Source organism: Sinocyclocheilus rhinocerous, unplaced genomic scaffold (assembly GCF_001515625.1).
Source record: "Sinocyclocheilus rhinocerous isolate Xijiao unplaced genomic scaffold, SAMN03320098_v1.1 scaffold2149, whole genome shotgun sequence".
Lineage (NCBI taxonomy): Eukaryota > Metazoa > Chordata > Actinopteri > Cypriniformes > Cyprinidae > Sinocyclocheilus > Sinocyclocheilus rhinocerous.
This window is the reverse complement of record NW_015629053.1, coordinates 373,789-388,082: the sequence shown is the minus strand read 5'-3', so window position 1 is coordinate 388,082 and position 14,294 is coordinate 373,789. Positions and strand designations below refer to the sequence as shown.

General features: G+C 38.8%; 1 protein-coding gene across 1 annotated transcript; it reads left to right on the top strand.

Annotated features, from left to right (window-relative positions):
- The first annotated feature begins 3,640 nt into the window (after positions 1-3,640).
- On the top strand, positions 3,641-12,930 carry LOC107738651 (ornithine decarboxylase antizyme 2-like). Its single transcript, XM_016550434.1, is given in 6 exon segments — positions 3,641-3,803; positions 7,571-7,622; positions 7,624-7,701; positions 9,391-9,563; positions 10,030-10,115; positions 10,864-12,930. Coding segments are annotated over 6 exon segments (618 nt in total). The 5' UTR covers positions 3,641-3,705; the 3' UTR covers positions 10,995-12,930.
- Positions 12,931-14,294: the final 1,364 nt, after the last annotated feature.

The window sequence follows — 14,294 nt, the reverse complement described above, 5'->3', positions numbered from 1 at the left end:
TCTGGGAAGTTAATCAGATGGCACACAAGCATGTGTAATCAGCTGTCCTGTGGGGAACACCACAATGGAAACTCAAAGCCAGAACAAAAAGTATTAGTGCCAATTAGCTTAATGCCGTACACTACAAACCCCCTGATGCGTGTACACAGAACCTCTGTTCAGTGCCAGACACAAGCCAGCATCCCTATCCATCAGGGGTCAGGGGTCATAAAGTGAACAGAATGTCTTTTATTGAAGTGTGTCAGCATGGGTTAGCAACTGATATGCCTCTATCTACGTCAGTATGGACAGAACATACCCAGGTGAGCTCGCATGAGGAACAGCCTGAACTCGGCATTGCTGCTGAATGTTCATTCGGCTGGATTGGATCATTTCACTGTCGCTTAGCAGCCCGTCTCACAGAGACTGGGACAGAACTCACAGTGAGAGAGCTTCACAGCTGAGGTCAGGAGTGAGACTGAGACGGGGCACTTTCTGTGGAGCCTGTATATTCTTAAAGGTGCTGTATGTCATTTTTTGACTGTACTAAAGCATAAAAATACCATAATATTTAAGAAACATGCTAAGTGTTTGCATGCTTAGGAAACATGCTAAGTTTTCTCTGAAAAACGATGTGCCAGTTATTCTACTTTGAAATGTGCGTTCCGGTCAGGAGTGAGACTGAGACGGGGCACTTTCTGTGGAGCCTGTATATTCTTAAAGGTGCTGTATGTCATTTTTTGACTGTACTAAAGCATAAAAATACCATAATATTTAAGAAACATGCTAAGTGTTTGCATGCTTAGGAAACATGCTAAGTTTTCTCTGAAAAACGATGTGCCAGTTATTCTATGAAATGTGCGTTCCATGTCGAAATGTCTGTTTTTGTTTTGGTCGGTGTGATTCCGCCCACTGCCAGTTTATCCAATAGTATTTCGACTCCCGGGTTGCCAGTTGGCGGAAAAGACAGCGTATTGCAGCCATGGAAGCCAGCAAACAAACTGGGCCAGAGATCACAGATTCTACTCGACCTTAAAAGCCTCGGCATCCAAATAAAAAGCTCTTTTTCCAGATAAATATTAAAACTTGGATAAATCAACTAATTAACAGTGTAGGGCTCGTCGCCTTCCATTGTCAATTGCAATCTGTCAACCCTCTCCAATATTTTACACATGTATTGATATAAGACTTATCGAAACATTTTTCTAGGGAATTCTGGATGGTTGCTAGGGCATTGCTAGGGTATTCTGGGTGGTTATAGGGTGTTCTAGGCAGTTACTAGGGCATTACTAGGAAATTTTGTGTGGTCACTAGGTTATTCTGGGTGGTTGTTAGGAAATTCTGGGTTGCTAGGATGTGACTGATAACTAGATAAGTTGCGTGCTTGCTAGGGCATTAATAGGGAATTCTGGGTGGTTGCTATGGTATTCTGGGTGGCGCTTGGAGGTTATGGGTGGTTGCTAGGATGCTCTGACTGTTTTCTAGGGTGTTCTGGCTGGTTGCGAGGGTATTCTGGATGGTTGTTAGGGAATTCCGAAATGTTACTAGGATGTTGTGGGTGATAGCTAGGGTGTCAGTATGTCTGTTGCTAGGGTATTCTGGGTCTTCTCAACAAGTCACCCTTTTTAATGAAATACCAATAAACAAGGTATGAATGAAGCAGAAATCAGAAGCAGTTTACAGGCACTGCCTGTCGTGACAGAGAGAATCTCTCCATTCGGCTCTGAGCTGATTACCTAACACAGTAAACAAGCATTTCCTGGATGTACAAGAGCGCCAGAGAGGAAAAGATACAATGGAGCTTTTAATAGATCAGCAGGCCGATGCTGTCCATGGAATTAAACACACTCTCTGTTCCCACTGGCCCATCAGACCTGCCTGTCCTACATGTGTCCTACAGGAGGTCTAAGAAATCATGCCAAAGGGGTTTTGTAGTCCTAAATCTTGTGATTACTTATTGATTTACTGCTCTAACAATCGTTGCCTTTATCAAATATTCAATTGTTTGATCATTATTGTTGTTATTCATCTGTCAGCGGCAGGCAGGGTGAATCATTTTAAAGCATCATGGAAGAGGGAATATATTTTTGTTGTTTGTTTAGCCCTGGAGGGTTCAGAATGCCTCAGTTTGAGAGAAACCACACAGAGGGATGTGTGACAGGAACTGTGGCGAGATCTCAGGTGATGTTTAGGTCATCCAACTTGTTTATCAGTTTCAGATACAACCAAATCAGGTGGTTGCTAATGTAATCACATGTCAAAAAGAGCTATGAAATCCAATACTGAACCAAAAATGAGCAGATATCAAGTGTTGCTATATGACTTTCTTCTTTCAGATGAATGCAATTGGAGTTATATTAAAAAATGTCCTGGCTCTTCCAAGCTTTATAATGCAATATGGATAAAATATGGATTTAAATATGGATATTTTTCTTACACAAACGCATCGCTTCGCTTCAGAAGGCCTTTATTAACCCCCAGGAGCTGTGTGGAGCACTTTTTATGATGGATGGACGCACTTTTTTGGGTTTCAAAATCTCGACAACCATTCATTGCCATTACAAAGCTTGGAAGAGCCTGGACATTTTTTATATAACTCCGATTGCATTCGTCTGAAAGAAGAAAGTCATTTACACCGGCTAGGATGACTTGAGGGTGAGTAAATCATGGGGTAATTTTCATTTTTGGGTGAACTATCCCTTTAAAGAAGGCCACAGCCCAGGTTAAGTTCCCCTACCGAATTGGTTCTCAACTGGTGGACTGAAACCCAGCAAATGCAAACAATAAATTATAATGCATAGTTAGGATAAGATGATCTGGATCCTGGAGCAAAACCAGCTGAAAACCCCAGCCCTACACTATCTAGAATGATTTAAAACCCTGTTGAATTTCCATTACTACTGAAAATTCAAACCCAGTGCCTTGCAGAGTTCAACCCTATAAGATACTGACTGCGTTGTGGGTTCTCTCTAGAGGTCATACACTTCACTCACTGAGACTGATCATCACCCACCGCTGTGTAACGACCACATTGCCTGGTGTCCAGTTCCTAATCCTTTAATCTCCTGGCCCTTGGTTGTTTCCATTATCAGCTCTTACATAAATCCTGCTCCAAAAGCCTGTAGATGTCTTAAAAAATAAATAATAAAGGGAGCATAAAAGTATTTTCAGAAGATTCATTAGTTTTAATTTCTAAGCATATTTTCATAAGGTTTGACATAATTGAGAACAACATGACTTCTCTGTTGATTTTAGCACTTTTATTGTTCAGTTTACATTTATTGGTAAATTACACGTAAATTAGGTGATTCAGAAACTCTGTTGGAATTTTCAAAGCTGAAAACTTCATTTCCCAGAAACTTTCAGTCAAATAGCAACATTATTATGCTTCCGAATCTCCCTTAAATGCCATTGAAATACTATATATTTTGGAATAACACATTACAAATTCACTATACTAATACTGATATATAAAGATACAATAAAAGCAGATTCACTATCACTTCCCTATTATGCGTGTCTCCCATGATTCTCCGCGCTGCACGTCGATGAATATTAATAAAGCTGCGTATCGGTCGACAATCTCGCGCGACGTTCGATTGGCAGACGTTACGTAGGCTCATTAATATTCAGCAGCAGTTCCTCAACGTCACCGCGCAGTCAGTGCTCAGTGTCAAAGCACGGAGCGCTTATCGCAGAACGCGTCAGTGAGAATTTTTTATATACATGTTGCCTTTCTCCCTGGACTTTCTGCACAGCATTCACTTTTTGGGTTTTCAGAGTACTGCGGTCTACGAAGAAAACATGTGCAACACAGAGGAGAGGTGAGAAAATACGCGATTATATTTTATTTATACGGTCATGCAACATTTTAATTTCGTGCAAGTTTTTGCAGCTGATGATTATTATTAATTGACATATCTGTTTAGTCTTTTAACATGCCATTAATATATTTAAATATATTGAAAATATTAAATATATTTAAATACTTAAAATGTATACATTAATTAAATACACATAAAATGTATTTAAATAAATCAGAATATCTATATAGAATTACATATTTTATATTTATATTGATATTATTTTCAATATTTAATTATATTTTATAAAATATTTAAATATATTCAGACGTTCTTTAATATATTTTTACCTAACATAATTATATAAATGTATTTTCAATAATATTTCAAATTGAAATCTATTTTATATTTTGTTAAATATAACAACATTTTGTTAAATATTTTGTTTGCTGGATATAGCGATGTCATGTATGTAAATGATGAATGATTAGGATTTATTGTGTTGTTCTGAAGGATCAGACTCACAGACTGTTATCAAAGCGGATTTAATGTGAGCAAACAGATGAGTGTCTGAGAGAGAGAACTGATGCTATAAATATTTCATCCATAACCCCATCAACTCAATTAGGATTCATGAGCTTGTAACAGGACCAAATCACTCGCCTTGCCCCACTTCGTTTTTCATAAACAATCTAATTTCCTCCTTTGCAATTTGCTAATCTGGATTGAGGATGGAAAACCCCAGCACAGATCACCTCCAAGCATCATGTTATGACAATTTTTTGTAACAAGATTAGCACAAGTGCAGGTGAGAAGCTGATAAACCACATTTAACCTGATATTTAAGGTATTCTGAGCGAAGAATACAAGGACAGAACATTAGATAAACATTACATAAGGTATAGTTCCTAGAAGGTTCTGTTGTTCAGCTATCACTGCAGTGGCCCTGTTTATAGACCCATTCAAAATTCAAACATCACTGAATTTTGAATTATTATTATTTTTTTAATTGTTGTTTAACTTGGAATCCATCCAGATCTGCAACTCTCAAAAGAGAAACACTTTATTGAAGAATGCAGCAGCACTAAATCTCGGACAATACAGAAACATGTCAAACTTGTTGTCAAAGAAGGCCATTTGCTTGTAGTTTTGTAATCTGAGAAACTTTGTAATATCTCTCCTGGTCAGTGATTGGTCTAAAACACATTCACTGTGAGTTGAAGTTTGGACGTCACCCTTCGTGTCCCTCTGTAGCCAAATGATAACTGGCAACTCTCAAAAGAGAAACACTTTATTGAAGAATGCAGCAGCACTAAATCTCGGACAATACAGAAACATGTCAAACTTGTTGTCAAAGAAGGCCATTTGCTTGTAGTTTTGTAATCTGAGAAACTTTGTAATATCTCTCCTGGTCAGTGATTGGTCTAAAACACATTCACTGTGAGTTGAAGTTTGGACGTCACCCTTTGTGTCCCTCTGTAGCCAAATGATAACTGTTCCTGGAAGACTCGCAGTATCCTGTTTTAGTTTTGACTGTTTCCTGGTCCTTCTCCAAACACTCACCAGAGCCAGTAATTACTACACTAAAGATGAACCTGAATCCCAGTCTTTAAACAGATCCGGACTATCACCCTGTGCTGGTCCTGGAGGTCAGCTGGACTCAGGAATGATCTCATACTGGATTGTTTTAGAGATAGATTCTGCTTTTGGATTTTATGAATCAAACATTATTCCTATCTTATATTACTATTGTTCATAATTGGGATTTGAAAAAAAAAAAAACAAGTACACTCTAAAAGTAAATAAATTCTGCAGTGATGCTGTAACCTTTCAGTGAACAGTTCTTAAAAGAACCATTTTTTCTTGGTGTGAAGAATATTTTAATAACCTAAAAAACCTTTTGTCCAGTGGAAAGGTTTTATGGACGTTAAAGGTGGAACCAATCATCCTGATGCCAGTCATCATGCCCTAATTGTGCAACAGACATGAATCCTAATACTTTTCCAAGCGTTCAATCTTACAGTTTTCACTTGCCAAATGACCAAACAGTGCAAAAAATCCCATTATATCACCAGAATAATAAGCACAACCTAGCAACCACTCAAAATATCATGCAAAGTCTCATGCAAACATGAGGACACCATTGTGATTATGACACCACAGTTTTAGTTTCTTTTTTTTAAAGTCGTCCTGAATCTGTTTTGATCCAGAGCGTATAATCAGAGAATGTGAGGGCGGGGGGGTTGAATGTCAGAGGGTGAAAGTATCGGCTTTCAAAACAAGCTGACATTTCACTCGCAGATGCCCACTGCTTCTATATAGAGACCAGGAGAGGAGAACGAACAAAATCAATAACATCTCAAAAGTGCATTGAAAAATCAGTCATACTAATTCTTTGCACTTGAATAAAAATAGTCTGTATCGTAACCAAAAAAGAAAGTAAACATCCTCGGCAACAGCGTCACCTGTTTTCATGTGGTCACCATGCAGATTTTGTCTCCTGGGTTACATGTTCAGTTGCCAGGGCATAGAAACCACTACACGTCCCTCCTTTGATTTGCCTGCTGGGTAATCTGGCTCATGAGACGTGAAAAAGTACCCTAGCTTTGAACAGCCATCTCATTTGTGCCAGAGTGCTGGAACCGTGTTATGGATAGCTGTCAGAGCTGATAATGCCATAAAATATCAATGTTCTGTTTCCTGATCAGCATATTGCCAATAGGTGATCATGAGATCTCATATTCCTTCATCTAGCTTGTTGTAAACAGGGCTGTTTTGGAAAGTGGGAATATTCTAGACTGCTTTCAATCGTAATGAGACATTTTTGCGGACAGTTTGTGGCCTGGCTTCAGATTAGACGTCAGATCCAAAGATCTCCCAGCGTGACACGGGGACGTAAATGTCTGTTATTGCCATCTCTAAGAGCCAGTGCTGTAACTCAAGCCCTCTGGGATGTGAAATGTTCTCAGCCAAGCTGCTATTTACAGACTTGTTTTCACATCATGTGCTTGTTTGTGATCTGCGCGAACTGCCTCCCTTCTGTCTAGTGGAAAGCGAAACATCTGTCTCCAAGAACCCAAATATCTCTGCTTACAGTTAATGTAAACCTGACAACAGGTCAGTTTACACTTGGGCACTGTGACCTGATGTAGTTTGTGCAAAATCAGTAGGCTACTTGTTTTTCATGAAGTCTTAGATGTTGACCTCCCAAAACTCCAAAAATGCTTATTGCTAGACTTTTTCAAGCCAACATCAAAGTTTGTCTTGACAAACTTTTTTTAATCTAGTTAGGAAAACTGACTTATTTCAACAGAGCTTGGTGTTAGAATGTTGCTAAGCTAACGGTAAGCTAACACAAAGCTGCATACCTTTCTGGAATTGGCGTGAAGGGCGTGATATTAGTACACTATTTGTTTTACTCCAGCTGAATGTCTCAAGTGCTGCCATAGTCTGTAATCAGAGAACCGAGTGTTAATGTGAACACAGTGCTGCAGAAAATATTACAAGGTGACACAGTGTCTGATAAGGCATAAGAACAGATATAGAGAGAGCAAGGCCTTAAAAGTGCCAACGTTTCAGTGAAGCATACAATCAGACTGTTGTTATGCTGTTGGCAGGATGGGTATCTGTTATCAGCTGGCACCCTCAGGCCTGTGCCAAGCTGTGTATTGCACTTGACTCATGATGCAGAGTGAAGGTAGCTTTAAGAAGCACATGCCAATTTTTGTTAATGCGCTGGGGATAATCTTACACAGCTATGAAATGATCTGTCTCTCTCTGTCTTGTAGTTGTGCTGTGCTGGGCTCGAGGCAGCGGGCTCCAGGGCCTCTGTGGTGCTCCTGATGCCCCTCTCCCACTAACGAAGATCCCGGGTGGGCGAGGGACAGGCAGGGATCTCCCTCATAGCGTACTGCACAAGGTAAGAACACAGATTTGTACAAACTTCACATTTTAACATTAAAAAAAATCATGCATATGTTTAAAAGTTAATTTTTGCATTGCTCACCAAAAACCAAAGAGCGGTATGGTTAAAGGCTTAGTTCAACCAAACATGAAAATGTACTCAACCTCAGGCCATCCAAGATGTAGATGAGTTTGTTTCTTCATCAGAACAGATTTGGAGAAATTTAGCATTACATCACTTGCTCACCAGTGGATCCTCTGCATTGAATGGGTGCCGTCAGAATGAGAGTCCAAACAGCTGATAAAAACATCACAGTAATCCACAAGTAATCCAAACATTTCACTTCACAAGACATTAATTGATGGACTGGAGTGGTGTGGATTAGTTTGGAGTCTCATTCTGACGGCACCCATTCACTGCATAGGATCCATTGGTGAAGTAAGCAAGTGATGTTAAGTAATACACTTAACATGTAGACCTAGTAATGAAGTATACTCTTTTTAACACAATAATTACTCAATTTTTATCTCAAAACTTTGGAATATCAGTAGATATATTAGTTAATCAATACTTTACAGTACACAAAATGTGATTCAGCCCATCTCAGTTTACTACTTTACTACCACAGCATGATCCTAAATAAAAACCCTAAACAGTAAATGAATACTTAAGTCAGTAAGACACTGGGGCAGCAAACCATGCCATTTCCAAAAAACATACACAGACAACCAGCCCAAGGGAGGAGACGGGTGTGAAGAGATCTCTAGAGCTTGTTATTTGTCACGTAGCTCTGTGCCATATTTACAGCTAGAGTTTCCATCTGGCCTACATATGCACGGTGTTGGCACTCAGCACTCGAGCTCAGCATACAGCTGAGACTATAGATGTCAGGGTGTCTGTGTGCAGACATGCGACCATCTCAAAAAGGTTAAGAGGTTTTAGATCACTTACACCTGTGAAACGGCCTATTGTGCAAGTGACTGTAGGCTGCTCTTGAACTCATTTATATCAATCGATTGTGTTTAAATATGCCACTCTGGTAATATTTAGAGAAAATCAATTGAAAAGGTATAGGATAACACTGGGTTCATTACCAAAAATACTCCCACATTGCTGAGGGAATTTCCAACTACATCACAATGTGATACATGCTGCAATACAGATGTCACAATTCAATACAATGCAGTGCATCACAATATCATAATTGAATCGATTCGTGATTAAGAGAGTGCATCTTTAAGCATCTTTATCTCTCTTGCATAGTTTGATTTAATTGAGAACTGGTTTCAAGAGTTTACATTTATTTAGATGACCTGTTTCTACATTTAACTGTTGGAAATTTTATGTGTACCTTAAAAAATATTGCTATTTATATATTTATAGGATCAAATATGGATGCAATATTGTGAGAAAGACAGTATGATAATTTATGCAACAACAATTGTGTCAATTCCGTTTTATTTTTGTAATTTTTGGAGAAACAATAAAGATACAGTTGATATTTAAACGAAACGTAACTGAGATCTCCATCGAGTCTCTTGAGCTAGAACATCCTTTGAGATACAATGTATTTTTGGCTATTGCTACAAATATCCCCCAGCGACTTAAGACTGCTTTTGTGCTCCAGGGTCACATTTATTTTTGGGCTCCTATTAACATTCTGACAACAAGCTTGTGAGTAAACACTACATATGTGTCCTCCAGGACGAAAAGTTGACGGTGACTCAGGCGGGGTCAGTAAATGGAGCGCCCCCTGTCCTGCACTTCCAGTACCAGTTGAGCGAGCGACGGTTCTCCTGCTGGGACACGGTTCTGTCGGACGACGCACTTTACTTGGAAATCCCCACTGGAGCTCTTCATAATGGCAGCAGAGAAGGGTATGTTGGGTTAATAATCTGTCAAAGTGCAGCTCTATATTGAAGATGACAGCAGAACCATATCTGTCTGTTGCTACATGGTTCAGCTTTAACAGACAGTTTTAGGGCAGAGTAGAATAAACGGCTGGTTTAATTTGAGTCAAAAGCAGCTCGAGTTAGTTTTCCATGTGACGTTTCATCGCTGGTATGAGGCTGTGAAAGATGCAGCCGCTCTTGATGAAAGTTCTTCCACTCATTTCTCATTTGAGTCCATCACGTCCAGTCATGTGCTGTCTGTGAAGTCACTGCAAGCATTAGAACAAAGTGTTTTACCTTCAACAAGCAGGTGGTGGACTGTCAGAAAGCATTAAATATGTGTGCTCTGACTGAAGTTGTTCTGGCTTCTACATCTGCATTATTACATAAGGTAGACATTATGTAAAAGCAGCACTGCGTCACCATCTCTGTCTCTCTCATTACGCTGCAGTTTAACCAGGCTGCTGGAGTTTGCAGAGGAGCAGTTGAAAGTCAGCTATGTGTTCCTATGGCTTCAAAAAAACAGAGACGATCGATGTAAGAAACATTTAAATACACGTTAAAGACGTATTTTACCAAAAAAATGCAAATTCTGTCATCATTGACTCACCCTCATGTTGTACCAAACCAATATGACTTATGGCCTGTTCACACCAAGAACGATAACTATAAAGATGACTATATTTTAGCATCCACACCACCACACAATGACCTTCTTTATGCACCAAGAGCTTGTAACACTCCAAAGAGAAAGGAAAAATTGAAATCGCATCATATGGCTCCTTTAAAAGCATTAGATCATTAAAGTAATCGTCTAGGTGTGAACAGGAATTTACTTTTTTCTGTGCAACACAACCAGAGATATTTTGCAGTTTTTTCCCCCATAATGGAAATTGAGGAAGTTGGATTACAAAAATACTTGTGCACTTTTATAATGCTCTTTGTAATAGGAGTTGAATTTAAATTCTGCTGTAATGCAGCTCTAAAAAAAACAATAGTGATATTCAGCTCAAGTCAGTTTAGTATTCATTCAATTCAGTTCAATAACTATTTAAAGTTCATCATTTATAAAACAAGTTTAGACAGTGGCAAGGAACCCAAACTCCATCATTGAGAGGATTGATTGAGTGGATTGATATTCCTTCTAAATACATACATTTTCAACATGAGACTGAGTAAATGATAATAGAACTTCCATGTGGGTTATCTAATCTTTTAAACTGGATAATGAATCTGATACCTTAATTCAGTAAATGAGGAACTGTCTTTGTCTCCACTTGTGCAGTGTCCATCATGAAGACCTTCCACTACATGGGTTTTGAAGTGGTAAAACCGGGTCACCCGCTGGTGCCGGCCCGGCCTGATCTTCTCTTTATGGTCTATTCCATGGACAGCAGCAGTTCTGATGAAGAGTGACCATCAAACTCTCACTCACACTTAAAATGCCCCCACCCCTCTCCCCTAATTATACCTCTGCATCAGTGACTTTTAAGACAGGGGGAGGGGCAAAGCTGGGCCGACTAACACTCTGATTGGTTCAGTTTCCATTATTATCCCACCAATCGGTTCTGATTGGCCGTTCCATCAGCAGAAGGTGGGTTGGTGCTAAAGCAGAAATCCAGCATATCCTCTCTGTTAATTCACACCATATATCAAGCTGTCTATACTGTTGTGTACACTATGTATGGAACATTCAGAACAGGATACAGATTGCAGACATGGGAGTGATACTTTTTACAGAAGGGAATGCATTTGTAACTGATTGTAGACTGTTTCCAGTGGCTGATAATGGTGAAACAGAATTTCTTTTGTTTATTCCAGATTGGCAGTCTTCTCTGTTCTGGTTTGACTCTTCTTTAGGAGTTTCAACTGAAACTTTCACTAGTTAATCATTCAATGTTCTCAGAGGAAGCGAGCTGAATAGCTCTCAACTCTTAGTAACGAAGACTCGACTCACTTCAACAGCACAGTTAGCTTTTCAAACACTCATTAGGATTTATGCTATGTTCCATTCAACTCAGAACATTTGAATTTCTAACTTCCTATGTAGAAAAGTGCAATAGAATGCACTTGAAGTTGAACTTCAAACTTGGAAAATTCTATGAAAACTACAATTTCAGACGCAGGGACATGGGGAGATGTGCAGTTAATACTAAACATTCACTTTTAAGCCAATAAAACTTCCAACAGGAAAAGAGTTTCCTCATTATATAAAATGTTGCAGAACAGATGTGTAAAACACAGTAAACGATCCTCACTGTTGATGATCACACATCTGCATATTACCATTACCATAAATGGCTTTAATCTTGCCATTCAAAGATATTAAGTACAAAAAATATCTTTCAATATCGGATGGAACGCAGCATTCTAGCATAAGTTCATCAAAACAGTGCATCATTCCAGACCCCAACAAAGCACTTGAGTGTAAGTTTAGGTTGAGTTTAGTTGATTTTTTTCTGAGTCTGGTTGTGAGGTTTGCTTTTCACAAATTCTTTGAGTAGAAGTTGTTCAATCAGGCCTGTTGCTTATATTCTTTAAAACAAAGCCAGACCTGAAAACTTCTAAATGCATGAGCATGTTTGTGATGAAATCATTCTAGTTTAAAAAAATCCCGAAGGTTCTCATTTTTATTTAGGGAGATGCATAGACCAGTGGTCTTCTACATGAGTCTTACCGTAGTCCATCACACCTTTTGTCTTCGCCATCCCAAACCAAACCAACAGGAAACATGAGAGCAAACCAACCCCACCCTCTGCTCCTCTGGGGCTTTAACACAAGCACTTTCGGAAAACACGAGCAATTCAGCCCACGGTGCATCACACATCCGTTACAGAGAGATGCACTTTGAGCCGTCAAGATGTCTTGCAGTGTTTAGTGAACTTGACATACTTGCCAAAGATAATGGTCTCCATTCAAAGAGAACGCCTCACGTTTCATTCAGATAAGAATGGTGAGCCTACCGTAGCAGCACCTTCAGATAGCAGGCTTGGTCCTGGCGCAGTCAGGTATAACATGCAGAAACATTCCCTGAAACGGAAGCCTTTGATTCTTGGTCGTCTCTGTGGAAATTAGGTGCAATTAATTCAGTTCTGTATACTTCTCAGCAGGGTGGCCTTTAGGTTTTGCATGTGTAAATAGATCTTATCCTTCCTCATGGGCTGTGACAATAAGCTTTTAGAGAATGTTTTTTGTTCATCCACTTAAATGTTATTTTTATCTATATGATTTATTTTGTCTATACTGATTGATTTTTTGTAGTGTAGAATTTAGAGTAAATCCATTTAATGACAATCTACACTTGTATACCTTGAACTTTTTCCTTATGTCCAAATAAAAGAAAACTTCATGACTTACCTGTTTTTTTTTTTTTTTTCACAAATAAAATCTATTTGATTATTCCAGACGAATTCGCTGTCAGAAATGAGCTGAAAAGAGAAATAAAATGAAGCTATGAATGTTGAATAATGTGCAAACAGAAAAGTGAAATTTAAGACTAAACTATTGCAACTAGACTAAAGTAAAACTTAATAAACGTGTATTTACTCTCTTTTGGGTCTTCTATTGAAAAATGGTCCTTGTAAGTCATTATTTATTAAAACAGTATCATTCATAGCTCTCAAATGACATTCACATTAAAAACAGAAAGTTGGTCTTGTTTAAAGCCAATCAATGACAGAATCTATTGAATATATTTATCACAATTAAGATTTAGCTGCTAATGATAGTACAATTTAAATTTTGTGTACTGTTAATAAGAAATAGAGATAAATTGAATTGAAATTGAATTGATTCTTTATACATGACTTCATGACGCCATTAAAAACGATGTGAAATCAGTTTCTTTTGGAGATACCTTCATACAGAAATGACTGACTCCCGTTGACAGACTGAACTGAAGAACTTTCTGTCACTGCGTACAGACCTGCAGGCCATATGCACTCAACGATCCGTGCTGGGTTACTTCACAGTAATCTCGTCCATTAAAATGACCTACATTCTCTCAGTCGGGAACACGTTAACATTTCTGTGCTGCCGGGTTACTGTTCGAGCTCGTCGTTGTGTTCAGGTCTGATCTCTGAGACCGTAATCCTTTCGCGCGCTTATGCAACACGTGCCGAATTTTCCCGCGCTTCTTAGAAAGCCCGTAAAATAGGCCATGAGTCAGTCAGAGACCTGGTTAATCTTTCACAAAACACTCACCTTTTGATTTAAGAGTCTTAACTCTTATATATCACACAAATTGTTTTTCTTGGAAGTATTTGAGCATCTTGCGACAATTTACAATAGTTCTATAGCGCTTTATTCAAAATAGTATAGTAACCACAGTTTCACTAAATGTGTTAAATTCAATATGGTGTCTAACCTTATTAAAGGAACACTCCACTATTTTTGAAAATAGGCTCATTTTCCATCTCCCCTAGAGTTAAACATTTGAGTTTTACCGTATTCGAATCTTCTGTAGTTGCATCGTGTACTAAGACCGATGGAAAATTAAAAGTTGCGATTTTCTAAGCCGATATGGCTAGGAACTATACTCTCATTCCGGCGTAATAATCAAGGAACTTTGCTGCCGTACCATGGGTGCAGCAGGCGCAATGATATTACGCAGCGCCTGAAAATAGGCTAACTTCCATCAACATAACCAAGTTCCTAGCCATATCGGCCTAGAAAATCGCAACTTTTCATTTTCCATCGGTCTTAGTACACGATGTA